General features: G+C 41.5%; 4 protein-coding genes across 5 annotated transcripts; all 4 read left to right on the top strand.

Annotated features, from left to right (window-relative positions):
* The first annotated feature begins 1369 nt into the window (after positions 1–1369).
* On the top strand, positions 1370–8108 carry fbxo42 (F-box protein 42). Of its 2 annotated transcripts, XM_031874623.1 has the most exons (10): positions 1370–1652; positions 2554–2833; positions 3049–3165; positions 4375–4509; positions 5048–5201; positions 5326–5436; positions 5654–5750; positions 5964–6020; positions 6147–6263; positions 6382–8108. In XM_031874623.1, the coding sequence occupies exons 2-10, from the start codon at positions 2560–2562 to the stop codon at positions 7438–7440; spliced, it is 2121 nt and encodes a 706-aa protein (XP_031730483.1). In that variant the 5' UTR covers positions 1370–1652; positions 2554–2559; the 3' UTR covers positions 7441–8108. The 2 variants fall into 2 exon arrangements, with proteins under 2 accessions (XP_031730483.1, XP_031730401.1); XM_031874541.1 differs by lacking the exon at positions 1370–1652 and having other exon boundaries at positions 1670–2833.
* Positions 8109–10219: 2111 nt separating this feature from the next.
* On the top strand, positions 10220–15231 carry slc25a34 (solute carrier family 25 member 34). The gene is made up of 5 exons (XM_031877332.1): positions 10220–10974; positions 13165–13230; positions 13565–13717; positions 13833–13967; positions 14078–15231. Exons 1-5 carry the CDS (start codon positions 10474–10476, stop codon positions 14264–14266), a joined length of 1044 nt encoding a protein of 347 aa, XP_031733192.1. The 5' UTR covers positions 10220–10473; the 3' UTR covers positions 14267–15231.
* Positions 15232–15312: 81 nt separating this feature from the next.
* Positions 15313–18694, top strand: LOC116383645 (transmembrane protein 82-like). The gene is made up of 6 exons (XM_031847655.1): positions 15313–15382; positions 15506–15578; positions 15664–15856; positions 16018–16435; positions 16804–16988; positions 18677–18694. Exons 1-6 carry the CDS (start codon positions 15313–15315, stop codon positions 18692–18694), a joined length of 957 nt encoding a protein of 318 aa, XP_031703515.1.
* Positions 18695–19612: 918 nt separating this feature from the next.
* Positions 19613–25095, top strand: fblim1 (filamin binding LIM protein 1). Its single transcript, XM_031876964.1, has 8 exons — positions 19613–19743; positions 20117–20486; positions 21526–21689; positions 22489–22582; positions 22672–22841; positions 23425–23603; positions 23821–23941; positions 24045–25095. Exons 2-8 carry the CDS (start codon positions 20141–20143, stop codon positions 24153–24155), a joined length of 1185 nt encoding a protein of 394 aa, XP_031732824.1. The 5' UTR covers positions 19613–19743; positions 20117–20140; the 3' UTR covers positions 24156–25095.
* The last annotated feature ends 229 nt before the right edge of the window (positions 25096–25324 follow it).

Raw genomic sequence — 25324 nt, 5'->3', positions numbered from 1 at the left:
GTAAACATATATGTACAATAGATCTGTTTAAAAATTGAAGTTGAACAGTTTTATTCAGGAATTTGCTAAATATTGTCTTTACGTATATATTGTCTTTATAGACTTTACGTTAATATAACACGTACAGCCAACTCTTTCAAAATAATAAAAATAAATGTTTTTCTGTAATTTTAATGGATTGTGATCATATGTGGACATGCATATGATTCCAGTGTATGGCAAATAAAATGGCCTCTAGCCTATTTAAGATTAGTCATTGATTCATTTATCTCCCAATATGAACAACCATGAATCGTGTATTATATTAGAATCAAGCACTTCACTATCATACAAGTGAGCATGACAGTTGTTTATCTTTTAACTTTTAATTGTTTAATACATAGGCTAATATATTAAGGCCATTTAAAAAAAATCTGGATTTATAGTTCAAATATTCAGAATTAAAGAATGGTTAGCTTACATTCCCAATTATTTTGTGTTGCATAGATATACCTCTTCAATGGAAGACATTAGTGGCTACAAACTAACTGCAGATGTAACACTTTGCCTGCCCCACAAATGTCAAAATTGCGGCAGCAATGTTTGTTCTGTCTTTGTACAGTGTTGGCATCTCTCATTCTGCAGGTCTAAACCACAAGTCTTTTTACCCTTTTCTAATAAAGAAGGTGCATGTGTACCTGAAACTGTATATCTGATGATGAAATTGCCATGGTTTTTGGTACTTCATATGAATGACATATATACAATTCGAGTGGCTGCCTACATACTGTAATAAAACAAGATTTCTGAAATGTATTTGTAAGTAATGATTTCTATTAGTTTATTATTTAATAGTTTGTTTGTAGATGTTTGTACATGATTTAAAACATCATCAATATAGTGATTGAAGAATTTGGTCATTATGCAACAGTAAAGAAACCAGTTATATATGCAGGGTTCATTAAATATATATATATCAACTTAATACATTGCATATCAAAAAAGTATGGGAGAAACTTTAAATGTTAGCTGGCCAACACTGGAGTATGAAATTACATTATTTTATAGTATTATATAGCTCAGCGCTTTAAAAACAGATAGACTACATATACATTTAATTCCAGGGTGCAGAGATCTACAAGATGCAGTTCCTGAAACAACATTTTTTTCAATGAGGTCTGATGAAGTTACAGGTGGAGGAGACGTCACTTAATGTCAAAGAACTTGAAGAGTTTCTTTCTTTTTTCTTTCTTTGCTACATTTTAAAATTGGGTAATTATATAGGGGTTATTCCAAAGGTGCTGGGGGGAGCAGTGTTAGGTACAGAGGACCCACTGGTACCACAGACAGTCCCACCCTGGTACCACAGACAGACCACAGACAGTCCCATCCTGGTACCACACACAGACCCACCCTGGTACCACAGACAGTGCGACCCTGGTACCACAGACAGTCCCACTCTGCTACCACACACAAACCCACACACAGTCCCACCCTGCTACCACAGATATTCCGCAGCTGCTGCAACGGCGTCGCTGTGCTGCGGAGGACGCTGTTCACGGAGCAGAAGATGGCGACTGTTTGGAGGCTGCAGAGGAACCTCCGGAGCTGATACCGGGGGGAAGGAGAGGAAATACACCCAGAGCCAGAAATAGACCCCGTCTACAACAACGGTACTAATAATGCTGCAACAGTCAAGGAGCGAAACTGACAACATTTATCTGACATTAGAGGAGCTAGTTAATTCCTGCTCACAGCCTCTACTCGTGCTAACGTTAGCATAGATTACCAAGACTGAATATAACAGCTAGCTAGCTTGTTAGTTGGGTGTAACGTTAGAAGAGACTGTTGCCCTGAAAGGTTCTCGCGACATTTAAATACTTAAGAAGTTGGGATTCGCACCTTTTGTCAAGCAGAGATATTTTTAAGAAAACGCGTAAGCTGTTGCTATAACGTCACGTCGTTAGCTAGAGATTCGTTAATGTTAGCCAACGTTAGCTTGATGCTCATGATCAGTTAGCTAGCGTTAGCCACTGCTAGCATGTATTCTCTAAGGAGCGTGTATATTTCGGTTAGTCGGTGTTTTGTAGCATAGGCCAGTGGTTGTTTACTTAACTTGACTTGTCTTGAGTTTTGTGTATTTTCCTAGGTAGTTAGCTTTAAGGGGTATTTAGCATTAGCAACCCAACATTTTATTAGATATGTGATGGCTAACGACAGCTAGTTAGATGTAGCTAACGGTATAAGAGGGACACTCTAGTCTAGAAAGGGCACCACCCGTTTCAGACAATGGATGTGACAACTAAAACTGCCGATAACTAAATGCTTAAAAAAACTGTTATGGTGGTTGTCATCGCTTTGTAGTGTCATTTTGTGTTTGTGTAAGAACAAATTTATTCCAATTTAGTCCAAAGTCTTCTTCCTCTTTACATTTGACTCTCAAAGATCAAATAAAGAACAGTTAGGGCTGAGGTGGATTAGAGTTAGTCTACTGAGTCTATTAGAATACATGAAGAATTGTAGTCAACTGTAGCTGAACACGTATCACTAGCATGTCTCCCCATGTCTCAACAGACCATAATGTCCCGCTCCCATGATAATGAGGATGGATGCTTTGTTGCCATGGATACAGAGGATGATGGTGCGGAGCCTGCTGGGATAACAGAGGAAGAGGAGGCAAACATGGGGTCCTGCCGACAAGAAGGGAACATGGACTTCGGTGCCAAAGGAGGGGGGAGAACAATGGAGGAGTTGCCAGAGGAAGTTCTTGAATACATTCTGTCCTTCCTCTCACCTTACCAGGAGCACAAGACTGCTGCACTCGTGTGTAAGCAGTGGTATCGCCTCATTAAAGGTAGGCCTCATGTTTACGTAGCCTTGTATGAAACTGAATCTTAAGGCGGACCGGTTAACCTTATAGTGAGTGGAAGTGGGCATTGCACTTCAAGCAGAGCAGTGAAATGGAGAGGCAACGTTTGATAATGTATTTAACATTTTAAAGTAATTTAAATGAGTTCCTCATCCACTTTTCTGTGTTCCTGTTGTTTACTAATGTTTTATCTTAACTAGGTGTTGCTTATCAGTGCTACCACGGTTTCTTGAGAGCTGTCCAGGAGGGAAATATCCAGTGGGAAAGTCGCACGTACCCGTATCCAGGAACCCCGATCACTCAGCGCTTCTCACACAGTCAGTATATGCTGCGTTATAACATTTCATGTTAAAAATGAGTTACACGTCAAGTACGAACTTTTTTTCCCAGAATATCAAAAATACAGAACTTCTGGTTATGCATTCAAAATCTGAAAGTGTTTCAGTGCGGTTTTAGCTGTGGATCAGACCAGTGTCAGTATTTTTTCTCCATAAAACACAATCAAGAGGGCAACACAAAAGTGTGATTGTGTATCTAAATGTGTACTCATTTCAAACATCAGTGACAAAAATGACCCAAAATTGCAGAGTGAGAATACATTTTATTTGATTATGAGTCCAGTGTGCAGCATATAAAATATCTTCTGCCCTGTGCAAGATTAGTGATTCATGAGAAGAGCGACGCCAGACACTTTGATGATAGATTTAGTGTTACAGAAGCAACACGCGTTTCTGTTTTCAGCATCAAGCTGATGCAAACCTTTTTATCAACAGTTTTTTGTGATAAACAATGAATTGTGCACATGTCACAGTGTCAAGTGCTGTAGCTTAATGCACTGACATATGCATGACATCTATTTACTCCTTTAGAAAGGCAGGACACTGGTTTTACTGCTCTTGGCACTAAAGCAAAAAAAAAGACATTACATTACAGTCATTTAGCAGATGCTTTTATCCAAAGCGACTTACAATAAGTGTATTCAACATCGGTTTTCGAGAGAACAACTAGTCACCAGAAGTAATAAGTGCATGTCCTTTCCTCAAACAAGCATCTAAGAGCATAAACCAGAGCCAACGTACAGTGCAGAAACAAACGAATACAATAAGTGCAGCAAACTAATATAAAAACAATAAGTGCAATAAGCTAGTATGAATACAATAGATGCTAAGTAAGTGCTAAGCGGGAGGCTAAGGGTAGGCCTTCTTGAAGAGGTGAGTTTTCAGCCTGCGCCGAAAGATGGGCAGCGACTCTGCCGTCCTGACGTCAGTGGGGAGTTCATTCCACCACTGGGGGGGCCAGGACAGAAAACAGCCGCGACCGGGTCGATCGGCCGCAGGGACCTCTGAGCGACGGGGCAACCAGTCGCCCCGAGGTAGCAGAGCGAAGTGGTCGGGCGGGGGTGTAGGGCTTGACCATGGCCTGGAGATAGGAAGGAGCTGTTCCTTTCACTGCCCTGTAGGCTAGCAGACACCTAACACTGACTGTTTGCTATAATTTGCTGTTAATTGTTCTTTGTTTGGTTGCAGGTGCATGCTATTATGACTCAAACCAGTCCATGTATGTATTCGGGGGTTGCACTCAGAGTAGCTGCAATGCTGCCTTCAATGATCTGTGGAGACTTGACCTCAACAGCAAGGAATGGATCCGCCCTTTAGCCTCAGGTACGAGTAGGCTGCTAGCAGGAAACAGAAATCTGAGTCCTTTTTACGACATGTAGCTCTGGTAAAAAACAAAAAAAGACTCCATTTGGGGATTATATAAGGGGAACTGTGGGAGGGCAAACCACATTAAGTGACTATAGTAGTCAGATGCTCAGCAGAAGCAGCTGAGTACACAGTATTTGAAGAGGTGGAAATAAAAAAAAGAAGCACGGATGAAATGAGATTGTAGTAAATAATTATTTCTGTAAACTTTAAAGCTTATTTAGCCTTTTATGAAATTGCACGCTAGTGATTAAGAGGAAGACGTGTGTGCGAAAATCATTTTCTGTGGGAGATTTGGCCGTGTGAATGAACATTTTTTAATTTATTTTGTCACTTGAATGTGAGGTGGCCAAAATAATTACGTAGTTTTACTGCCATGTTTTCCTTTTTTTCCCTCCACTAACATTTTTTTGGTATATGTTTATTAGATTATTTATACATACATACAACTTCAGACATATGTAGCTACAATCTGAATCACCTTTTCCTCTTCCAGGCTCTTATCCGTCTCCTAAAGCTGGGGCGACTCTAGTGATGCACAAAGATCTGTTGGTGCTGTTCGGGGGATGGACTCGTCCCAGCCCATATCCACTGCACCAACCAGAGAGGTTTTTTGATGAAATCCACACCTACTCTCCTTCAAAGAACTGGTGAGAGACACTTCAGCACTGGGAGTTAAAGGCTGGAGTTGTGACAAGTGACTGACAAACTTTGTACAGTTTAACTTTTGGTCATCATTTCCTCCCTTGTGATTCACTTCTTCTGCTTTCTCAGGTGGAACTGTATAGTAACAACACATGGACCTCCACCTATGGCTGGCCACTCCTCCTCTGTGATTGGAAACACCATGGTGGTTTTTGGGGGATCACTAGGAGCACGGCAAATGTATGAATGTATTACTTGTATTTAATTACAAATGATCCAAGCTTAGCTGCAACGATGACGGGGCATCTAGTGTTTGCAAAGGTGTTCCACCCCGTTGTTTGTAAACCCTACATATTTCAGCTTTAAGCCTTAACCTTTGTTAAGAGCATATTTGTTATTAATATCTTTGGCTGTCGCACCTCACCATAATGTCGTCCCCTCTGATGGTTCTGATCAGGAGTAATGAAGTCTGGATTCTGGATCTGGAACAGTGGTCCTGGTCCAAACCACCTATATCTGGCCCATCACCTCACCCGCGAGGAGGCCAATCACAAGTAAGCTTCAACATTCAAGCTAGACAAAATTCACCATTCCTCCTAGTATTAGTGCTCATTTCAACTTGTCTTAACAAGATCTGACAAGGAAGTTATTTATAGTGTCGCTGGAGTTTTGACCTTTGAAGACTGCTTTCCCATCTTCATGCACTTGACGTGCCAGAAACTTCAACTTAACTTTTTCATATGAAATTTTAAATGTTGTCTTTTTAGATTGTGATTGATGATCAGACATTGCTCATCTTGGGAGGCTGTGGCGGTCCTAATGCAGTAAGGTTTTTTTTTTTTTTTTACCACTCTAGTATCAGAACAGCACATCAATATCTTCTCGAAAATGTTCCATGTGAATTTAAGTGACTGGAGTTTTGACTTACCCTCTTGTGTTGTGTGTTAAAGCTCCTTAAAGATGCCTGGCTCCTCCACATGGATGCACCACCATGGAGGTGGCAGCAGCTGAAGGTGGAAAACGAGGAGCATGGGGCGCCGGAGCTGTGGTGTCACCCAGCTTGTAGAGTAAGTGTCTGTAAATCCTATCGCGTGTGTGTGTCTCTGTCTCTCTGTGTGTGTCTCTCTGAGCATAAGAATGATCACTAATGTGTCGTTTTTTCTCATTTTGTTAATTTACCTGAAGGTGGGCCAGTGTGTGGTGGTTTTCTCACAGGCTCCATCTGGCCGTGCACCGCTCAGCCCGAGTCTTAACTCTCGGCCCTCCCCAATAAGTGCCACACCTGGCCCTCTGGGCTCCGAACCGCCTTCCCTGCGCTCCCAGTCTCCTGTTCGTAGCGGGGCTGCCGGTGTTGTCCTGGGAGCTGTCGAAGAGGCTCCGTGTGTAAACGGCCGATGGGGCACGCTGAGACCTCGGCCTTCAGCAAGAGGAAGTGCCAGAGGAGGCAGCCCGTCCTCATCCCAACAGCCGTCTCCTTCACAAGGCCCAGACAGCCCTCCTCTTCCTCCACTTCCCCCCTTGTTAAATGGATCCTCCCCTTCACCAAGGACCAGCCCAGCCCAGGCTGCATCTCCCTCCTCTCGCCCTCTCCCACCTGGCTCCACAGACTATGGCTGGGAGTCTCCCCCTTCTGCCGCTCACCACCCTGAGGTGCCCAGCACCAATGGCCTGCATACACCTGATGCAGGCTCCCCACACACTCCCCCGGGGGCAGTGTCCCCCGCTGCCTTACGACGAGGTCTGGAGGCAGTGAAAAACAAATCTTCCTCATCTTTACCGTCTTCATCGTCATCGCCTTCCCCTCAGACACAGGGGGCTTCTCCTGTAGGAGGAAGTGGTGGAGGAGGAGCGGGTCCTCCTGGAACCCCTCCGTCTTCATCCTCCAGCCCTCCACAGGCTGCTGGAGCTGATGGACACGCCATCCCACCTATTGCACGGCGTCTTGGCCATCACCCGCCCCAAAGCCTGAACGTAGGGAAACCTCTGTACCAGTCTCTCAACTGCAAGCCCATGCAGATGTACGTGTTGGATGTGTCCAGGGCCAAGTCTGCTCGGGTGGTGTCCTGGAGAGTTTATGGGAGCGGGACCCCTGCTGCAGTTACAGGGCCTCCTGAGACCAGCCTTCACACAGTGGTACAGGGCAGGGGTGAGCTCATCATTTTTGGGGGCCTAATGGACAAGAAACAGAATGTGAAGTACTACCCTAAAACCAACGCCTTGTACTTTGTACGAGCCAAAAGGTAATGCAGCTCCAGGCGGGATTGGGAAGACAGACTTCACCCTGTCACCACACAAGGGAATTGACACACAATGCCTTTTTCCTATAGAGAGGATTATGGGAAAAGAACATAGTCATTGTTAGATGTTCCACTTCATAAATTCACTATTCTCCCTTCTGCCTACTACAAGCATTCAGAAATAAAACACTTTAACTACACTTTGATAAATACATTTGGTTGAATGAAGATCCTGTGTGTGTGTGTGTGTGTGTGTGTGTGTGTGTGTGTGTGTGTGTGTGTGTGTGTGTGTGTGTGAGAGAGAGAGTGACTGACTGACTGACTGACTGACTGCAGTGATGAGAGAGAACAGGACATTATTTTGTTGTTCCCCAAAAGGGGATCAGCCAAACGATAACATTTCAGTTTTTCTGTTCGCCCTCTTCTGAACTGTTGAAATAGAGGAACTCTGGGATAACGGACGCGGAAACGATTGACGACTACCTTGCTTTTTGTATCACTCTTTAAGCCTGCAATGTTTACATTGAAAACAGAGTGTGTGTGTGTGTGTGTTGTGTGCACGGTGGTGGTTAAAAGTTGTTGACTAATGTGTGTCAGGGGCCATGGTGGGTGAGAGATGTGGCACTGTACTATGAACATAGTTAAACAATAAAGGCCTCCATGTCTGCTCTGTCACACTGTTCATATTTTTGATGCGTGTTTATCAAATGTTTCTGCTTTTTTTTGACATTTACATTAGCTGCTGTTTGGGATTTTATCCTGTAACACAATCTTCATCAGCTGATGGCGGTCGCAGAGATATTGAGATGTTTATATTTCCTCTTTTTTTTGCATGAACTCGAGCAGATGTGAATGAGAACTATAGAAGCAAAGAAAATATGTAATTATTTGAATTTTTATGAGCAACTGAAAAGCTAAATATGACATTTAACAGCTACTTTGACATTTCCAGTAAGTAATTTAATATAGTTATAGTTATATAAAAAAAAAAACCTTTAGATTCAATAATCCAAATTGTGAATAAGACTGTGAAACGCTAAACCAAACAAAGTGTGGACACCTGACATCAGACTCGGACCATAGTTCAATGTAATTAAACCCAAGCTGAATGGATATGGTGTGATATTGTCAATACTTGTTTTGAATCTGTGCACCACCAGCTCTGTGTAATCATATCAGCTGCTCTGTGGGAACAACCTGTCTCATCTCTACATCCATCCATAAGACCTGAGCTCATCTGAACTCTTCCTTTGATCATGTGACTGACATGTTTAAGTTTAGTATACTCGGTTGCCTGGACGTTCATGTCTGATTTTAAATTCAACCAATCTAACTTTAGCAACTTGATTTATTTAAGTTATTCTAGTTTTCTGTCTGAATATGTGATTCGGGCATTTTGAAATAGCTAAACTAAAATTACCTGGGAACTTTTAAAGATGGATGTTTTTTGTTTTTAAGTTTTCAATGGTATGAATCCAGTGGTGTTTACACAATGAGGCAGAATATTTAGTAGTTATTCAATTTCCCAACATTAGGTGTTCAGTTTACAAGATTCAAAGTATTACGGCTGTTTCCAGAAGAAGTCTTTAAGGGGATCAAGAAATGCATCTGCTGAGGAAGACCATGTGAAACCTTCGACATCTACCGGACAGCTACACATTAATGGTTGTGGTGAGATTGTTTTAGGCCGCTGCTGTCTCCAAGATCAAGAATGAACTCAGTTGTTGCTCATTAATTCATTCAGAGGCCTTGGGAGTGAAATCTGAGTAGTTGAACTTTGTAGAGCTGTCATATAGCGCCCCCTAGTGGCTCCTTTGCATACAGCATATAAAGAAAAATGCACGTTGATGAGTCATTTCAACAAGAAGCATCATTTGTTCCAAATGTAATTCATAGCCCACGTCACAAGAAATACTTCTGAACATGTGTTTGTTGTTAACAGAACTACCTAATCATCTTCCTGTTTGCTCTATTTTTCCGCACAACTTATCTCTAAAACAGTCGTTAATGTAAGAATATAATTGATTAAATCATTTGGTTCAGAGGTAAAACAGCACAGGTTTATGAGATTATCCACACACTCTTCAGCAGATTAACCTTGTTTAGACAGCATGGGTCCATAGCTCTCCTTTCCCCGAGACACTCCACCCCCTCTCTTTGAACAACAACCTTTTACCCAGAGAGCTCCTATCGGTCCAGAATGGGGGCAGTGTGGATCCCAGCCATTTGATTGGTGCAGACTCCAGGCAATGGTGACGTGGCAGGCAGGACTGACACTGTATTGGGTCTGGTGAGAGACGGTGGGAGGAGACTTTGACAATGAAAGTGCTGAGGACACATGTTTACAATGGGGAGAGGGGGAGAATGGAGCTGCACAGTTTCTGAATGAAGTAACCAAATTCAAGAGATATTTTATAATTCTTCAAAAGGCACGTGAGAGGAGTTTTCTAATTGACTGTGTTTGCCTCTGGTACTTGTACTGTGGCTGTGTGTAGTTGTATGCTGGTTTGAATGAATTTGAGTGGAGTGGCATGTGACTTGTTACGGTCAGGTGATCTTGTGTGTACACTTGTCTGCTCTTAAAAATGTTCTGTTTTATCAGGTGTAGTAGACAGGTTTCTAAAATATGTCTGTCATGTGAGCTAAATCCTAATGTTTCCATTCCCACAGGACTCCTCTCAGTCTTCCTCTTTGACGCACAAGCGCTCTGTCCTCAGACGTAGGGCTGAGCCTTGTGTAAACTCCACTAAATGTTTACCTCAACATGAATACATGTTCTCTTGCAGATGGTGCAGACGGTCAAGAAAGCTCCCTGAAAAAGTCCCTGCGGAAGGACACCAAAGAGGCGCATTGACCTGCGGTCAGTGTCACGGGAGAAACATGCAAAAAGATGTCAAATAAGTTATCACAAAAGCTGATAGCATTTGTTTCTGACTTCCTTGGTCTGCACCAAGTGCCACACACTCTCTCTGTTCCCTAACAAACGGACAAAAGGGGGACAAGTCATTACAAGAACTGACAGAACAAACACTTCACAGAGATGACCAGTGCTCAGCTGCTGAAAACTCCACCAGAAGAGTCTGTGTTTGGTGCCCAGCTTTCCCACAGGATGGCATCCACTGTCTCTGCTGTACCCCGCGCCGTCCTGGGACCCTCGCCACCCCCTCCAGGTGTCTGGCCTCCTCTGGACTTTGCCCTGGGCTCGCTGGCCTGCTGCGCTGCCTGTGTGTTCACCAATCCCCTGGAGGTTGTGAAGACCCGTCTGCAGCTTCAGGGAGAGCTTCGTGCACGGGGATCCTACCAGAGACACTACCGCGGAGCCCTGCAGGCCCTCTGGGTGGTGGGCCGCACAGACGGTCTCCGGGGCCTGCAGAAGGGGCTCTCAGTCGGGCTGATGTACCAGGGTGTGATGAACGGTGTGAGGCTGGGCTCCTACTCCTACTGTGAAGCTCTGGGTATCACCTCGCTCCACGGGGGCAGTCTGCTGTCAGGGGCCGGGGCCGGGGCGCTGGGTGCCTTCATTTCCTCTCCTGCATACCTGGTAGGTTTACTGAAAGTGTTTCCTCTATCGCAGGGGTCCCCCATATTGTTTTGGTTTTGGCCCCTCATCACAGGGTGCATGTCTGTGAGTTTTGAGCAGTTCATTTGAAGTGATTTTTGATCCTTTTCAGACTTTAAAAAACATTTAGAGGCAAAACTACAGGTAATCTTGATGGGTTCCTGGCCCCTATTGCTGATTATAGGTCAGCTCTATAGGTTTTCCTTTGTAAATTCAATAAGTGTTACAAGCCATTTGCAGTTAAAGTTATATTGTGGCCATTTACTGTACATAACAAAGATGTATGTCCAAAAGATCACAGTCACAACTATGAGAATGAGAGTATGTTTTGCTTGTGAACATCTCCCAAATGTTGTACGAGATGTCAATCATGATGTAATTTTGTGCTGTCTGTGTGTGTGTGTGTGTGTGAAACCCCATTTACCAGTGAGAGTGTCTGATTAGGTCACACTCAACAGACTCAACCTCCAAAACCCCCAAAAAGTTAATTAACAGCCAAGCAACTGACATAAAGACGACAAGGAAGCTGATGTGGAAAGACAATATGAGTAATTGTCCTCTGTGGCAAGATTCAGATATATTATGCAAAAGGTTTCAGAGCAACACTGTTTTATGCAACCTGACCCAACTGTTTGAATAATACCAACACAGTGTTCTCCAACTACGACCAGGAATCAGACCATGTCTAAATCTACATAAAACATATTACATATGTCAGCTTTGTACACAGATTAGCGACAGGCTCTTTTGTAACATTATATTACATTGTTGATTTACATACTACAACGCTTGTGCAACATTGTAAAGCAAGAGGTGTTCATAGTTCATATCAGTCATATATATATATATATATATAGTTAACATTCACTCACACACTCACTTATCCACATGTACACTGAAACTGTATTTGTTTGCTGTAAAAATACTGTACATTTGTACACCTCAGAAAGAGATCCTTTCGAGACCATGTATGGACAAGAGGAAAAATGACAGCGACCAATAACTCTTACAATGTACATGCAGATACGTCAGTATTGATTAAATATAGAAAATATGTCCACTTATTCTTTAACAATAACTCTCTTGAGCCACTAAAGGGTGATGCTACTAAAAGGTAGTTTAAAGGGAAAATATGGTAAACAACAACAACCTCCTAACTGTGTGAAATAAATGAGGGGTGTCATGCAAAGAAAATGGAAAACTTCAATTCAAACATGACATTGCAAACCCTCTGCGATTGGCCTGAACAAGCGTATGTAATCCATCACATCACATCGGAGACAGGAGGAGCAAACCAGCTCAGTTTCACAGGCATCTCAAATGTCTATTTTTATCCAGCACAAGGACTCGTTCGGCAAAGTGACATTACATGGGTGTGTGTGGTTAGTCACATGACGTCTAATCTAGTTTATGAAAGAATACAAGATCAAACAATATGATCTCAAGCTGACTTAACGATATCTTGTCCATATGAATGAATAATATATATATATTTGTTATCCATCTGCCGCCTCCAACCTCTCCACTTTAATGTCCCATTCAGTGTTTATCAGATTACATGCAGACTTACTCTGCATCTATAAAACCAGACGAGACTCATAATATTTTAACATTCACACCTGTCTCGTGATTTAAAGCACAATACGTGAACGTTCTCTGCACGTCCCTCCTCATTCGAGAGGAGTAGTGTTTTTGCTTTCCTGCCTCAGCTGTCATTTAAAACCAGCTCCAACATTTTGCACCGTCATGGAAAGACAATATTGTTTGACAAACACGTTTGTCTCTCTCACTAAATATAATCATGGCCGTTGCTTCAACCTACCCACTGCTGCCAAAATATACAGTTCCTTCTGGCTCCTGGCTGTTGGCAGCGAGTGAAGGAAAAGAAGGTTGACTGAAGGTTATTGTATTGACATTCTGTATGAGATCGAGTGGAGAGACTTGTTTTTGTGCGAGCCATAACTGCTGGTTGATCATTAAGGTGTTGTGCGAATGAATCACTGAGGAATATGTGAAGACAAGTTTGTGTATGTGAATCGCACCTGGTAAACATTGGCAGAGCTACCTGTAATTGTTGCATAACTCATGCTGGCATGTAAGACATCAGCCGACTTAGTTACAACAAGTCTGGTTTGTCCCTACTTGGATTGAGTTTTGGCATTTTCTTCATAGGTGAAGACTCACCTGCAGGCTCAGACTGTGGAAGCCATAGCTGTAGGCCACCAGCATAACCATCGGGTAAGAACGACACGCTCAAAGTAAGACGCATGAAGACACTGTATGTTGTTTTATCTGGAATTATGTCATGGTAAACATGTACCACACTGAACATACTTCAATTAAGTAAAAGTCATTCATTCAAATTTTTAAGTAAAAGTATGTAAATATTACCAGAAGAATTTACTTAAAGTATCAAAAGTAATGCAGAGTGTTATATTCTTTTATATTATTGATTTGACACATTTCTATCACTATTTACTACCACCACATGATAGAGAGACATACACTGTATCATTGGGTGCTATATCTGCTACTTCCAACACACCAATGCCTTTGTTTTCTTCCATTTCAGGGAGTCTCTGATGCCTTTGTTACCATCTATAGAAGAGACGGTTTATTTGGTCTTTGGAGAGGAGTGAACGGGGCCGTGCCTCGAGTCATGGTGGGATCAGCTGCTCAACTGGCAACCTTCACCTCGGCCAAGGAATGGGTGTCACATTCCCAGGTATACTTGATAAACAACTGACATTTTTACAGCACATGTACCCGAACAGTTGCCGTCACGCTATAAGCCAAACGTCAAACCTCAGTTCATAGTCCGTTCATTGCTTATCTTGCAGTGGCTTAGTCCAAACAGCTGGCTCATAGCTTTGATAGCCGCCATGATAAGTGGAGTCGTTGTGGCGATCAGCATGACACCGTTTGACGTCATTAGTACGCGGCTCTACAACCAGCCAGTGGATGAGTTTCGTAAGGTGAGTTTGAGTGACCTTGTTTCATCAAATTAGTTGTTGCTCTCAACAATGGCACACAAGATTAACCAAATACATACTGAGACTTATGTCTTCCTTCTCTGCCTGTTCAGGGGCGTCTGTATCATGGATTTTCCGATTGTTTGCTGAAGGTGTGCCAAGCCGAGGGCCTACTGGGGTTGTATAAAGGCATGGGCCCTGTCTTCCTGCGCTTGGCCCCACACACAATGCTCAGCATGCTGTTCTGGGATCTGATGAGGCAACACACGGTGAAGGACAACCAGAGCCAGGGAAGGAGCTAAAACATCCCAATCATCCTGCACATGATTGGCTGGACTCTGGACATTGAATTTAATGCAAATGTTTGACATTTTGGTAAATGTGCTTATACGCTTTCTTGCAGACAGTAAATGAGCATATTTCCCAAAATGTTGAACTATTGCTTTAAGTGAGGCTCACTCTGTCTGACAAATGTTGCACAAACTCTCACAAACATTTTCAAGAGTTCCTATAACATTTCTCATATGCTGTTAAACGATCAGATTTCACTTTAATACCTCAAATGATGAATTTACAAGCAATAGGCTTTCATGTGTCGGACCGCAGCAAAGCTGAAATGAGAGAAGGGAGACCCGTGTGATTGCAGGCATATCAATTGAGTGCCGATGAGATGAAAAAAAAGACTGGATTATAGAAACATAAGCTCTGTGTTGTTCATAGCCCAGTATGACTGCTGTCACAGTGTAATACATAATTCTAGTTGCCTTGTACGTTATATGTAAAGAAAAACATCTGATGGGATTGATTGTTTTTATTTACTGACATATTGATTTGAGGTTTTTATGTACAGAAATGTAACCTACGGGTACTTCAAGCCTTTGAACAACGGTTGATGATAATAATAATAACAATAATAATAAAGAATATTTTGTATAAAAAGCATAAAATACATTTGATTTTGTATCCTCGGACTCAAGTGCTGCATATTTCAAATGCACGATATCTAAGACGCATTGTAAGCAAAGTGTGCTTTTCTTTAAAGCCATTTAAAAGGTGTCTGATTGCTCTGTTTTTGAGAAGAGTCTCACATTCTTTCATCAGGAACTGATGAAAGAATGTGGACTGACAACCATTCTCTGATAACATTTGACCTCTGGACCTGAAACACAAAGCCCACTCAGACCCGATGAGGAGGAGAAAATAAAGGCAACGTGACGGTCGGGTTCACAGTAATTCAACATTAACTGACTTGTAGTTTCTGATCAGGTTCTTAGATTGAAGTAGCATGAGCGAGAGATCATAGCACGTTTTTGTGTTTCCTTGTTGAGATATTACAAGGAAAACAAACATGTTTTTTTCCTTCGCCTGGATCACGGGACCTTCTTTTGATTCAAACCCAATAGACTGTTTTTTTCAAGGTGAGTTGACGGTATGTTTTTCTTCTTCATGACAATTAAAAAAAATAAAAAATTCCCAGAACTTCTGTGTAAAGTAGTTACTTTACAACTTTTTTACGCTGTGATGTTATTTATGCTTCAAAGGGCTCGTGGGCGCATGTGGAATATCAGTGCTGTGCCATTTGATGAGAATTTACAACCTTATTCAAACATGCAGGTGAGCTTATTCCATAAGAAAGGAGAGAAATTACATAATGTATTTAAGTGAAGTATATTCATGTCTAATTGTCCCCTCTACTCAGTGATTCTGAGACGGAAACTGAAAGCAAACAGAGTTCATTCTCAGCTGGCAATCTTCTGAGAGGGAACTGGATAACAGTTCTGCAGTTCTGGTTCCTGACGGTCCTCCTGTCTCTGGTGGGCTTGAGGGTTTCCTCTCTGATAGTGCTGGAGTTTTCTCTCAGAGCTGTTTCTGCCTGGGTGTCAGCAGGACTGGTGAGTTATCAAATACATAAACAGAGCAACTGATAACTCATTGATTTACACTTGTTTCATGCGGGTGTACTATCGCCGTTTTTTCTTGTGTGTAGATACAGATATTTCTACACTGACCTGAATTTATTTTAACCCACACTCTTGTGTCTATATGAACTAAGGATGCCAAAGGCAGAGGCCTAGACCTGCTCCTGATCCAGTGCCAGTTTTCCCTGGGATGCGGCCTCACCTGTACTCTTGACTTCCTCCATCAGGGGGCTCTACACAGCTCCTTTAGCTTGTTTCTGGCAGCTGCTCTCAGCTGGGCACTGGCCAGTGCCAGCCACAGTGTGTGGAGGCATGTGGCCAGACTCTACCCACTACATAGCAGAGAGCGTTACTGTGGGAAGTGCATCACCCTCCTGGCCTCTGGACACACCATACTGGCTTCACTACAAAGAGCAGTTGTCTTGGCCTTTGCTATAGCAGCTGTGGCTTCCACCGCTACGGTTTATGACCACTTCCTGTCCCAGAAAGATGCTCTAAAGTTTTGGACTCCGTTGACACTCTGCTACACCATGTTGGTGGTCTACATTCAAGGTGATCGTCTGGTCAACCACATAGGACATGAAAATGGTCCTTTAAGAAGACTTCTGGATATATGAAAATATGAAAATTACATTATTTGAAATGAGATTAGATAACTTCATTGATCCCTAGAGGGGAAACTAGTTTGGTCACCCAGCATAGTGACAGAAAATAAAAGAGACACAACTCAGTCAAATAATAGACAAATAAAAGTAAAAATAAAACAATCAATATAAAATGAGGCCAAAAAAAACAATATATATGAGTCAAACCATACAAATTATATCAAAAGCACAACCCATATCTCAGAAAACAAGCGAGAATCATGTCACACGGCACAAAAGATCTTTCATCGTTATTGTGTTTTTCATTTTGCACAGAGGATCAGCAGCGGCAGACTGGCAGGGAGGCCCTGCTGCAAACTGTCGTGATGCGACTGGGAGGCTTACTGGTGCTCATGTTGATGATGGGCCACTGGTCTGATGTCCTCCACGTCCTCATCAGTTTCCTGGGTGAAGCAGTCTGCCTGCTGGCCTCTCAGGACCTGCTGAAAGCTGCCTTAAAGGTTTCCCACTCAGTGATTTTACAACTATATTCTATGGTTCTCCTTTTTTGCATTTACACTGCCATTTCTACAACATGACTATTTCTGGATTCATTGTATAAATGTATAGAAATATGAAAATTACATTAAATTCTCACGCTTCACCTTCAGGAAGAAGAAGAAAACAGAGCTCCAGTCACAAAACAAAGGAACTCTCATTGAAAACTTCATCAGATGACCGTTACTGATGCACCGGAAGTTTACCTCAAAGACCAGAAACTACCTCAAATGTCAAAATGTGCCAATACTTGATGAATAATAAAAGGATCATTGTGGCCACGCTTGTGATAACGTGTCTACTTAACTGTTCTTGAGTCTTGTTTTAAACAGAAGGAAACGAGGAGTTTGTAATTCTGTACAATAGCTGCTGTTTTATTTACAGTATTAACTTGAGGATTTAGCCAATGTGATTATTCATATTATGTTGTTTTGATGCCTCATGTAATGGAAGACATTCATGACAACGTATTGTCAAGCTGCTCATTATATTGTACTGAAGATGTTTTTTTTTAATCTATAGAAACAGCATAATTATACCAAATAAATGAAATAAAGCCATTGATTAGAATAGAGATGAGCATGAAACGTACACAATGTAAACAGAATAAACCTCCACCAGTAGAGGATGAAGGCTTGTCAAAAAATGTATTTTGAAATGGTTACAATCTGTAATATGGTCAGGGATGGACAGTATTTAAAAGAGTACTCATTGCTGCAATTGAGGGGCTTTTTGAGGCTCTTTTCACACATTAATTCTAGTTTAGCTTAAGTTGATCAAATCTTCGACAACAACTGCACATTTTTGGAGATGTATTCTTTGAGAAATGAGAAATTAATGAACAATACTTGAAAAGCATTGATTAATAGCAAAAGAATTTTACACATGGAGATGAGATGAGTTTGTTTTGTTGTTTTTCAACAAAAAGCTTGCATGACAAACAGCAGGTGTGAAGTTTTAAAGAAGTGGGTATGATGCAGTGGGTTCTAATGAAATACATTATCCAGTTGCATTATGGGAAGTGTAGGATCTTGCATTTTTGAAGCTAGACGCTTAACTAAAAGTCAGAATACTTCAGCCTCTGTCTATCACATTCTCCTTAACTTTGTTGCTACTAATCTTACTCCTCTTGAGGTATTTTGGTGAAGTAACTATTTCTCCCTGAGAAGTAGTTTTTCCACCACTGCAGATGTTTGCAGTTAGGAAATCAACATCAATTGTATTTGTGAACATGCAATTGTCGTCGTTTTTTCCTGTGTACTGGGTTTCTTCCTGTTCCTTTCCCTTCATTCTGTCTCAAAAGTTGTCCTGCTCAACCAAGTATATGAAACTGAGAAAAAAAAACATTGTGATGTTGATGAGTGATTTGAAAAATTCATGCTGTAGAAGCAGTGAAGAGGTTCAGAGGGTTTGATGAGGATTTAGGCTGTTGGGGGGAGGAGCATGGAGGTCTGGGGATTGTGTCATCAGCAGGCATGCTCCCTCCTGCAACCGTGACATCACTGCAGCATTCCTTTCCACAGAGCTGGAACAACAGAGACCCCCATCACTGTCCTCATCTCCGTCTCCTGTTAACCCTCTCTCTTCTTCCACTCTGACACATATTCAACATGTAGTTTCTCACTCTATCCTCCCTCTTTTTGACTCTCAGGAGGGAAGTAGACCTTAAAAGGTTTGGCTCCAGAAACTAACCACACTATTTGCTGATCAGTAGACCTGATATCGCTTGGACTCACTCTGGTGGAGAGCACCAAACACAACAAAGCAGCTTTTTCATGGCTCTCACAGACACCCCCCCCCCCCCCCCCCCTCTCTCCTAATACACCAATATCTCCTCTTGCACAATGCCCTGATTCATTGCACTGTAATGCTGCGGCTCCTTTACAGCTGCATTCAACCAAAGAAGCTCCATCAGCAGAGCCTGATGAAGTCCACCCCATATTATCAGACGTCGGTGGGGCACAAATGGACGCAATGCCATGAGACACTGATAGTGAGTCAAGGCTAAAGTGATATAATGTAGTGGGGGAAGGGAAGAAGGAAAGAGGGAGAAGAAAAAGGAGGCAGACTCAATGAGGGAGGTAGGGAAAATAAAGCTGACAGAACAATAAGGCAGAGCTGCACAGGAGAGAGAAAGAGGACAGTTTGAGGTAGAGAGTTTCTAGAAAAAGGCAGGTACAGTCACATCCTGCTGGCATGCAAAAAGATAAAGGAGTAGGAGGTGCAAGTGAGTCTATTTAAGGGCAAAGACCTCGTGAGATACTTTATGATATTGTATATTTAATTTGTAAAAAAGTCTGACTGTTTGCTCTTGGTTAGTTTGCCAACTGTTGACTTGCATGACTTTCTTTGTGTCTCCACATGCATGCAAGCCAGTGTGTTTGTGTGTTCCTGCCAAGTTTTCATAGTGGATGCATGTGTCATGCATTTTTACTGCACTTTGCCCGAGATTAACTGTTCACCTTTTACGGTCGGGAGGGAGGTGGTATTGTCAGTCAGCCAGAGAAGGAGGAGGGGTCGACGGACGAGAGAGTCTGGGAGGGAGGTGCAGAAGGAAAAGGAGTGGCCTTCTGCTGATAGTCTCCCTCTCTACCGGAGTAAAGTCTTCTCTCAGTGGCAGCTTACAGGAGGGAAAACACACCAGAAGTTTTGAGATACAGAGCAGGGAAGGAGAAAGAGGAAAAGACTGAGCTGTCTCCAAACCACATTTTCTCCCAGGTATGTAAAGGCAGCTCACAGCCAGAGCCAGTGGGTTTAAAGGAAACAAATGATTCAGATGTGTGCTTTCTGTCTCTAAAACCATTCATTATAGGGAATGAGAGCTGTGAGTGTGTGAGTTTACCTTTCTAAAGTGATAGTGAGCACACCCACAAAGTTGACTGAGAGGGTGTGTACACCTAGAATCAACACGATTGAGATGATAGTAATAAAATGTGTCAAGTTCAATATCATTATGTCTTTTTCTTACACTCCGGTTGCTCAAGATCAAGTAGTGTTGAGTCTGTGGTGTGTTCCTATGATTCCATAGAACTATAAAACATGTTGCAAGCAGTCTTGAGTGCAGACAATAATTGTTCCGTCCTCCTTATAGGCTGTATGTGGGTTTTATACAGTCATGGCATCAGCAGCTCCACCAAAAAGGATGGTGTCTTCTGTCTTCATCACTCTGGCTGCTCCTCATCGAGCCACTGTAACACAGCAGCAGCCTGTCCTCCAAGCTCACAGTGGTGCAGTTAGAGACAAGCCGCACACTGCTGTACGAGTTAGGCCGAGCGACAACATCCCCGCCGTCAGACACAAGAAAGAGGATGACCAGCAGTCTGAGTCTTATGGCAGCATAGACAGCAAAGGCCGGACTTTTAAGGGGCCCACGGCCCAAACGTCAGACCCTCAGAGCCCAAAACCTGCCCAACCCGGACCTGGCAGAGTAAAGCTGCGAGGAGACGATCGAGGTGCTGCAGGTATTCATGACTAAACCTATTTTTCATCTTGGATTTAAGGCAAACTGGACAAAACTTAGAGCGTCTAAAATACATGCAGAAAATGACCCTCTATGTAAGTGATGCCACCAGGGCCTGGCTGACCTATATAATATGTTTTAGACCTGTCCTTCCATATCTTTGTTTTAGAAGTCTGTTTTTGAATCATTTGTTGAGGTGGAGGGATTCTAAAACTACTATATATGATTGCTGCTCTTTTTTGGATGCTCCCCAAATACAAATGAGATTATATTGCTTTCCTTCATTACAAGACCTCTAATATTGTTTAAAGGGAGTGAAAAGAAGTTAAGAAATGCTGATAATTTGCCTCAGGTGATGTCACTTGAGTCTTCTTCAGTTGGGACTGAAGACGAGTTTTAAAAATTTTAATAATTTTCTGGAGTTAGAAATAAATGAGTTTAACAGATTGCTGTAGTCCGCTATCCTTCTCAGTTTGAAGCTAGCAGCTCGAGGCAAGATCAGCTGCCACTAGCATAACACCACAAACTGACCAAACTGTCAGCGATCAAGCTGTATTGTGGGTAATGTGGGCACCAGTTTGTGACAAGTAAGAAGAAAGTGTGGGAAAAAATAACAAATGTCCATCGAGAGTCTGACAGCGTTATAGGAGTGCAAACAATAAATTGTGTATTACTCTTTTAATTGGAAAACATTCTTATCCCTCTCCTCATTAGCACTGGATTCAGGATGTATTATCAGGCTGGAAAAGATAAAGTATTATCTCAGAAGAACAGCTGCTACATTTGAACACTCTGGCTTTGTATGAACATGCAGAAAATGTGTCACTTCAGTTTGACAATGAGAAAAAAACACATGTTTAGAAAACATAACCTCCGAAGCTTCTATTTCTCACCTTTTTATACAAATTTATTATTATCATAATTTTTAATATTTTCTGCTTACTGTATATTCCTGATTTTCAGTGCTTACTTGACACTAAAAAGCATCTGTATAAGTTGCTACCAAGGGATTCAAAATAATATTTCTCTTGGTCAAATAGATCTCTTCCCTGCTCCTCCTCCTCCTCCTCCTCCTGCTGCTGTGCTGCCTTCATCTCAGGGAACATCGCTCTCTGAAGAATCAGCACTTCCACCACCTCCTCCTGCCCAGACGCCTCTCTCCTACCCTCTGACCCCAGGCCAGCAGACAGTTTACAACAGAGAGGTATGCAGACTTCTGTCCCAGTTGCATCACTCAAATGTTCATGTCTACCACTGTCATTTACACTTGATCCCACTTTTCCTCAAAAACATTTGCCAACTGTAGACAAGTCATTTTTACCCCACAGTGAAGGATTACAACTTTCCACAACTTTTACAGATAGTGTATTATGCTGTTCAGTGGTCATAAGGAATAATCTGCAAAACACATTATGAAGGAAAAACAGTTATGTTTTAGATACGACTGAATGATTAAAAACACTTTGTTGTAGGAAAATGCGTGCGATTCATAAACACTTTCCAAGCTGTAGATATCTTATTATGTTTAGTTCCCATCTTTGCAGGCCCATCTCTGTGCAGAAACAATTAAAGTGCCAATCAGGAAAATGGGCTGAGTTACAGCAGGAGGTCTAATAATGCTTTATCTTTCTTGTACCTATACAATGTATCCCATGTTTTATTAATGTTTTGTTTGTGTTTTCAATATGTCGGATAAGGGCTTAGCAAAAATTACGTGTATACACCAAATATTTTGGTTATCTAATTCCTTTAGAGGCGCCTCATATTTGTATTTCTGTAAAGAAATGTACTTTTATTATTATTTTAGGTTTAAATTGTGTTTTCTACCTCTGTTCAAGTTTGGTAAAAAATGCTTAAATGGGTTTAATCTTCCAATATTTTTATTCGAGCATCAAACATGACCACTGTTTGTTCAAAATCAAGCATTTACTTAAGTGTGGGGTTCACCTTGTGAGGCCAAACTCAAATGTGAACTTACATTAACAATGTGCTTTACATTTGAGGTGGAAACGAGCACACCATCTAGTGGGTTAAACCAAGATGAACAATCCCACGGGATCCATAAAAATGACCAAGACACGAGCAGGGAGAGTAGAGGTAACATGATCTCTAGTTACACATTTACCACTTAGGCAATACATATAAATGTAATCCTCTTTGTAATTTGATGTTTGTGTACCATGCAGATGTGTGTGGCTTCTGTCGGAAACCCGTGGCTCTTTCTGAACCTGCAATAGAGGCCTTAAACAGGACGTACCACGACGGTTGTTTCCAGTGTAGATCTTGTCACATTCCCCTGGCTGGTAAACAGTACTACAACAAGGCTGGCATCCCACTCTGTGAAGACTGCTACCAGGTAGATCAAAGTCAATACAGTTGCACTACTGGATGTTATTAAAGCTGCAAATATAAATACAATCTTTCCAAAGGACCATATCAATGTTGTTGCATTCTCATTTACTTCAAATGATGTATGCTTTACATTAATGCTAACTGTTTTCTAAAGACTGCTGTGAATTCTTTTGATATTGTGGTTTTCCCAAACCCTCCATTTAGCAATTGGTTTCCCTTACTTTTACTACATGATAATCATGTCATGAAAGTCGTGATCTCCTTCCCTCACAGTCAACATTATGTCACCTGTTTTTAGTATCAATGTTATGTTAGTGCACGGGGTAGTTCGATTTAATTCAAGTCTAAGTATAATGTTAAAAATAAAAGTAGCACAGACGTTCATTGTAAAGGAATTACCTATCCGGTTTGTATTCTTTGCAAAAAGAAAGTGTGAAAAACAATTTAAAAAAACTAAGCTGTCTTTTGGAGAATGACCAACAGTCACACTTAAGTGGTTTGTATCGAATGAGGTTAACAGTGGAACATGTGGTATTGTCTTTTAATACTGCAATGTATTCCATTAACCATTTATTTCTGTCTCTTAGGCCAGCCTGGAACTTTGCTGGGCGTGTGGGGAGGTTATCACAGACCAGGTGATCCGTGCACTGGAGCGAGTGTACCACCTTTCTTGTTTCACTTGTGCGACATGTAAACAGCAAATTGGGGAGAAAGCTTTTGCTCAGGGAGAAGTTGGAGAAGTTTATTGCCTCCAGGACTATTACAGGTATGAGCGTTCAGAATTATGGCAAGCATCACACGAAAAACGTTCTGTACACAATTCACCAAAAAGGTTTTGTGTAACAATTCCTGAGACAATACATCAACAAATTGCTTTTGAAGCCGTTGTGTAAATCACTTTCACTGTAGACCTACAACACAGGGTTGCAAAACTCACTCTTGCTTTGCCTCAGCTTCTCTCCTCTAAAATGTTGTCTTTAAAGGAAGTATGCTCCAAAGTGTAACGCCTGCAACCAGCTAATCATTCCGAAAGAAGATGGTACTGACAGCTATAATGTTGAATGCCTGGGACACTCGTACCATGAGAACTGCTACAGATGTGAGGTAGGCATTCTGCAAGCAAACAGTGTTTACTAAACAGACACACTGATAAATATGCAAACACACATTAATCACCCCCTGATCAAGTCTTTTCTATTTTCTGCAGGTCTGCGTCATCCAGCTCTCTCCTGAACCAAATGAGCATGGCTGCTATCCTTTAGACGGGAAGCTGCTTTGCAAATCTTGCCATCTGAACCTGGTTTCTGGCCAACACTAACAGTGGCCTCACAGCCCGAGATGAACTGCAACTGATGGAAAAGTGCCACGAGTCTAGGTTCAAAGAGACTTCGCATGGGCATTGTGCATGACTCTGGAATAACAGAGTCATGCACAATAACGTCACACATCTTTTTCCAATAGAATGATAATGAAATATGGCTTTTTTCTTCTTCTTCTTTTTTTACAGTATGCTTCCTGAAGATTCTCCTTTATTCTTTTATACTTGATCATTTTGCACTCAATAAACTACCAAATGCACCAAATATATTTATGCAACAGCCATTGCAAAAACGTATGGCAAGCATTATTTGAATTCTTGTAAATCTCAATCAGTAAACTGTTTCTCAATGACATTAACCCTTTATATAAAAAATAAACTTTATATTAAAAAAAATGTTTGTATAAAAGTAAACTAATATATTTTATCTTGAGGCAGGCTCCAACATAGCATTTGTTAAGTTACACATACACTATCAAAAAGTAATAAAATAAAAAATTGACAACAGACATTAGGGATTTATAAAATAATGTGTAACAGAGCACGATCATACTTCCTAAAGCACTCATGGAACAAAACTAGAAGATGCTTTTGATGTGACAACACTCTTCACTGGACCACAGGGCCTATATTGAATATTTTTGCCTCAACAGTAGAACCATTGACATGAATTTACAATTAAAGCATTAAAGTCTCAGTCAGATTGTTTTTGTATTTATGTTCTGTATCTCAAAATGGCATGTTTGTGGAATTATATTTCTTTGTACCATAACATTTATTAAAACATTCTTGGGTAAAAAATATTTCGTCATTTACGTTTTTATTCACCACACTTTTTATATACTATGTAAATATTGCAATCTTTTCTGTCTGGTCTTTACAGTAGGACTATTTAGAAAGAAATGAAAGAAAATCACCCCCCTGATCAGTTAATACACTCTATTCTGCCACTAGCTTATGGTGGCTAATATTAGCTAATGTTATCAAAGTTTAGATAGATATTGTTGTCAGACATTACTGAATCTCTTTGGTTACTTTAGGTGTCTTCTCTACTGGTGGTACTGTTAAATTCATATTTACCATCATCACTTTGTGGCCAGAGTGGCCGTTGTTCAGCAAAATGTATTGTCTCACTTTAGGTTGCTCATTAAATCCAATTCTGTTTAATA

Source organism: Anarrhichthys ocellatus, unplaced genomic scaffold (genome assembly GCF_004355925.1).
Source record: "Anarrhichthys ocellatus isolate YVR2014 unplaced genomic scaffold, GSC_Weel_1.0 scaffold1, whole genome shotgun sequence".
Lineage (NCBI taxonomy): Eukaryota > Metazoa > Chordata > Actinopteri > Perciformes > Anarhichadidae > Anarrhichthys > Anarrhichthys ocellatus.
This window is presented reverse-complemented; position numbering and strand designations above follow the sequence as displayed.

What these genes read in the sequence shown, in the direction of transcription:
- fbxo42 (XM_031874541.1), top strand. Translation starts at nt 2,542, where the DNA reads ATGTCTCAACAGACCATAATGTCCCGCTCCCATGATAATGAGGATGGA. An exon ending in CACTCAGCGCTTCTCACACA is followed by an intron (nt 3,166 to 4,374) that starts GTCAGTATATGC and finishes GTTTGGTTGCAG; the next exon opens with GTGCATGCTATTATGACTCA. An exon ending in TACTCTCCTTCAAAGAACTG is followed by an intron (nt 5,202 to 5,325) that starts GTGAGAGACACT and finishes CTGCTTTCTCAG; the next exon opens with GTGGAACTGTATAGTAACAA.
- fblim1 (XM_031876964.1), top strand. Translation starts at nt 20,141, where the DNA reads ATGGCATCAGCAGCTCCACCAAAAAGGATGGTGTCTTCTGTCTTCATC. An exon ending in CACGAGCAGGGAGAGTAGAG is followed by an intron (nt 22,583 to 22,671) that starts GTAACATGATCT and finishes TGTACCATGCAG; the next exon opens with ATGTGTGTGGCTTCTGTCGG. An exon ending in AGAACTGCTACAGATGTGAG is followed by an intron (nt 23,942 to 24,044) that starts GTAGGCATTCTG and finishes TATTTTCTGCAG; the next exon opens with GTCTGCGTCATCCAGCTCTC.
- slc25a34 (XM_031877332.1), top strand. Translation starts at nt 10,474, where the DNA reads ATGACCAGTGCTCAGCTGCTGAAAACTCCACCAGAAGAGTCTGTGTTT. An exon ending in TTTCCTCTCCTGCATACCTG is followed by an intron (nt 10,975 to 13,164) that starts GTAGGTTTACTG and finishes TTTTCTTCATAG; the next exon opens with GTGAAGACTCACCTGCAGGC. An exon ending in GCCACCAGCATAACCATCGG is followed by an intron (nt 13,231 to 13,564) that starts GTAAGAACGACA and finishes CTTCCATTTCAG; the next exon opens with GGAGTCTCTGATGCCTTTGT.
- LOC116383645 (XM_031847655.1), top strand. Translation starts at nt 15,313, where the DNA reads ATGTTTTTTTCCTTCGCCTGGATCACGGGACCTTCTTTTGATTCAAAC. An exon ending in AATAGACTGTTTTTTTCAAG is followed by an intron (nt 15,383 to 15,505) that starts GTGAGTTGACGG and finishes TATGCTTCAAAG; the next exon opens with GGCTCGTGGGCGCATGTGGA. An exon ending in AACCTTATTCAAACATGCAG is followed by an intron (nt 15,579 to 15,663) that starts GTGAGCTTATTC and finishes CCCTCTACTCAG; the next exon opens with TGATTCTGAGACGGAAACTG.